This window comes from Anopheles stephensi, chromosome 2 (genome assembly GCF_013141755.1).
Source record: "Anopheles stephensi strain Indian chromosome 2, UCI_ANSTEP_V1.0, whole genome shotgun sequence".
Taxonomy (NCBI): Eukaryota; Metazoa; Arthropoda; class Insecta; order Diptera; family Culicidae; genus Anopheles; species Anopheles stephensi.
Genome location: NC_050202.1, coordinates 20,855,001 through 20,859,033, shown reverse-complemented (window position 1 = coordinate 20,859,033; position 4,033 = coordinate 20,855,001). Strand labels below are relative to the sequence as shown.

The following is a 4,033-nucleotide window of genomic DNA, read 5'->3' as shown; positions in this document are numbered from 1 at the left end:
ATTAAAATTGTAGTTAAACATAAAATAATAAATATATAGTTTTTTAATTTACATTCAGCTTAACAAGACGATTGCATTTTTTTTTTACTGTACCCCGACGAATAACAAGGCACAAAGCAAACAAAGGAAAGGGAACGACGGACAAGGACGAATCCGAATCCTTAAGAAATACCGTTTCCACCCCGCTATCAAAACGACCGCAAGACACAAAACCGTCCCACACGAGGGAATGCGAATGGCCGGTAACGCACCGGAACCAGCCGGTGTATTATTTTTCATTTCCAGCCAGTGTTGTTTTTGGCGTAGCTTGCCTTTCCCGCTTCGGGGGAGGAACACAATCCCCCCAACAGCCCCTACACCACCCCAACCCACGAAGAGTTCACCTCCCCGCAAATGTTTTTGTTCGATCACGGTTCTCGTAGGACGTAAATGCATCCCCGGAATCGTGCCATCCATTGCGCGCGTGTGTGTATATGTGTATATGTGTGAACATCTATGGACAAGAACGAACAGGACGAGTGAGCACACTCGATAAAAGAGCGCGCCATTTTTCCCGCCAACACATGCGCAACACGGACACGGGTTTTTAGTACATCCGTGCAGTCGAGGGCGGGAACGGGTGGAGCCGGATCACGTTTTCGTTTCAGTTGAAGGGATGGATGGTACCGATGGAGGATATGTATACCACGACGCAAAGGATATGTACACCATTTCGGTTGGCGCGTTCGCTGGCAAAGAGACGAAACTAAAATATTTGTTCTACATGTCGAAGGGAAAAAATAACATTTCGATATTTTTTTAGCGACCTCACCGTATCCCAGGCACGTCACCAGTGACTGTACTCCACCGACAGCCCCACAACAGCTCACCGAGCGAAGAGAACATTTTTGTGTCCGTCCTTCGCTTCGTCAACCCGACTTCCCCCAGAATATAGCAGCTCGGTCCTCTCGCGTCACCTGGTATCCTGGCCGTGGACACATACGAGCCATGGATACCGGGAGGGGAAGGAAAACGGAGGGATAAAGGATAAGGCTCGGGGGGAACTCGAACCGGTCAATGTGTGGGATGGGTTTTATCCAGCCAGCCGTCGCTTTTCGTCGGCTTCACGTTCCCAGCCGCCGCCGGTAGAGTTTGTTTTTCTTCCATTTCTGTGTCGAGAAGAATGATGTTTTTGTTGTTTTTTCGCTCGTCCTTCTGAAAGGGAGGATGGTTTCCACTTTTCCTCAATGAAAAGACGGTGAATATTTTGCGATCCATAAAGTGGATCTTGTGACGGGAGGAAAGGCGATGTATTTTTGTAGTCTTTTTTTTAATTTGCGATACGTACTTATTTTGCAAGGACGGAAATACAAATCGGACCTGAGTGTGATTACACTTTACAGGTGCTTTTTATCGTTTTAATAATACGATTTTAGTTTTATTTTATCGTCAAAATTATGGTTGTTGATGTTTCTTAAGTGTAATGTTAAGTACACATTTCCAAAACGAGAAAGTATTATGAGAAGGATTTTTATAGTCGATAGTACTATTAAAGTTTCAATAGGTCACAATTCTCAAGCCTTGCAGTGTTTGGCTACATTGTATCTAGGATTTTTAATGCTACTTAAACATTGCCATCTTAAAATTCATAATCTACAACAGGTGCCGAATTACTACAGCAACCGTCAATATTCAAATGTACAATAAAACGCTTCAAAATCGTTAAAAACGCTTCAATCTTCAATCGAAGCTGGCTTGGAACGACCAGCTGTTTTGCAAACACTTCGCATTGTGCTTGACTCAATCCCACTTTCATACAAAATAAACTTTGTTTGAAACATTCACGTGTGCACTATAAACGCTTTGATATCAACAGCCCCACCTGCGATGGTGTGCGTGTAGGCGTTTTTCAAAGGAAAAATGTCAAAAAGGGTGTTCTTGTTTTGGAAAAAAGGGACTGCAAAGCGAACAAGTGAAAATTGAAAATTCGCCCGTGTTCTAGTCCGTGTGTGTCTGCTGGTGGAAAATGATTGCGTAAAGTTTTTCCATCGCGAGAATAAGTTCTCTCCGTTTGCGTGACCGTGGTCGGGAGTTTTGTGCGCGTAGTTGCGTTGCTGTTCCCGTTCGTTTTTCGTTTTCCCATAAATTATCTCACCAGTGTCGCTCGGACTCGGATACTCGTGATGTCGTTTTCCTTTAATCCTCTAGGGCCGGGGCTGCATCCGATGCGTAAGTGTAAAACGGGAAGCTTTTATAGAATCTGGTCTTTCCTTTTCAAGCTTACACTATTCTGGTACTGTTATGTTTCCTTTCAGACCCACTCCTATCGGGTGCAGGTGGTTTTCTTACCGCACAACAATTGGGCGCACCACCAACACCCACCAATGCTGCCCTCATAGCAGGAATAAACAATAAACCGCTTGAGTTTAAAATGAAACCCATGCAGAACGGGTCCGGAGCGGCACCGATGGAGCTGGAAACGGTAGCCGAGCACGAATCGCTCAAGGACGGTGGTAATGCGTTGGCCGCGATGGAAAAAGCACGCGAAGACAGCATCAACAAGAAGATGCTGGAAGAGCTGCACAAACAGCACCAGAACCAGCTGCAGCATGCAAACGGCGGTGAGCTCGTGTTCAATCAGCTGCTACAGCAACATCAGTCTCCACACCACGGGTTCATGATGATGCCCGGCGTCATGAACATGGTGGACGGTTCCTCCCTCATTAGCATGCAACCCTTCCCGATGATGGCACCGAGCGCCGAACTAACCGGCGCAATGAACGGAACCGCAAACCAGACGGGCTCGCTTGCCGCTAATGCTGCCGGCAGCGCTGTCACCGGTTCCGGGAACGTGGAAAAACCGGCAACCGCTAAGGAAATAATTTACTGCAAAAGCTGCACCCTATTTCCGCCCAATCCGAACGCACCGACACCGAAAACGATCGAACGGCCACCCGGATGCAGGACGGTGTTCGTCGGCGGGCTTCCGACCGGCATGACCGAGGAGGTAATGCGTGAAATCTTTGAACGGTGCGGTGAAATCACTACCCTGCGGCTGTCGAAGAAAAACTTCTGCCACATCCGGTACGTGTACGAAGCGTCCGTCGATTCGGCCATCTATCTGTCCGGCTATCGGGTAAAGATTGGGAGCAATTTCAACTACGGTGGTGGTGGGGGTGGTGGTGGCGGTGGAGGTGGCGGTACGGAAGCAAAGGAACCACCCATCTTCGGAGTGCTGCACGTGGACTACGCACAGGCCCGTGACGATCAGTACGAGTACGAGTGTAAGCAGCGCAAGCTGCAGCGCGAAAAGCGACACCGTGAACGGCTGGAGGAGGATCGCTTTCGATCCCTTTCGCCACAACCGGTGGTTCACTACACGGAGCACGAGGCCGGTTCGGTGGCGGAACGGCTCAAGAACGACGAAACGTTCGCCAAAGCCGTCCAGACGCTGGTGACCTGGCTCGAACGGGGTGACTGCAGCAAGAAGAACGCCAACAACTTCTACTCGATGATCCAGAGCACCAACTCGCACGTCCGGCGGTTGCTGAACGAGAAAGGCGTGTGCGACGAGGAGCTGAAGCGGGCCCGGGAGCAGTACCGGCGGCAGACGAAGGGCATGCTAGCACAGTGTAAGTACGCTGCATGCTTAAGAGACGCTTGTTACGGTTGTATCGAATGTTTTTGAGTCCCCTGTTGTTGTGTCCAAGTGTCCTACCTCAAGACCGCACACACTCGTTCCCCGGTGTGGGCACGTTTGCGCGCACCCGGGAGCGCAAGTACTGCTGCTATTAGTACGTTAGTCTACCCTATATATTACTGTTACTATTTACCGCTGCTGCTACTTCTACTACTACTACCACTATAGATATATTACATCTTTTGTTGCGTTTCGTGTGAGTTGTGTTGTTGTGTAGCCCGAAAACATCCTCATACGTTAAGGTTTTTAGCGCACACTCGAGGAAACTCGATAATATAGGTAGTAAAACAAGGGACAGTGTTGCTCTAGTGTTCCTGGCAGGATCACCAGGAGGAAAGCTTTTTCCGCAGGCGC

The 4,033-nt window shown here is 48.7% G+C and overlaps 1 protein-coding gene across 1 annotated transcript in view; it reads left to right on the top strand.

Moving 5' to 3' along the window:
- The first annotated feature begins 1,894 nt into the window (after positions 1–1,894).
- The window catches only part of LOC118503482 (ecto-NOX disulfide-thiol exchanger 2), a 12,263-nt gene continuing 10,124 nt past the window's right edge, over positions 1,895–4,033 (top strand). The window contains exons 1-2 of the mRNA XM_036036784.1: positions 1,895–2,208; positions 2,295–3,611. Coding sequence (XP_035892677.1) covers positions 2,163–2,208; positions 2,295–3,611 — 1,363 coding nt within the window. The 5' untranslated portion in view covers positions 1,895–2,162. The remainder of the gene's footprint in view (positions 2,209–2,294; positions 3,612–4,033) is intronic.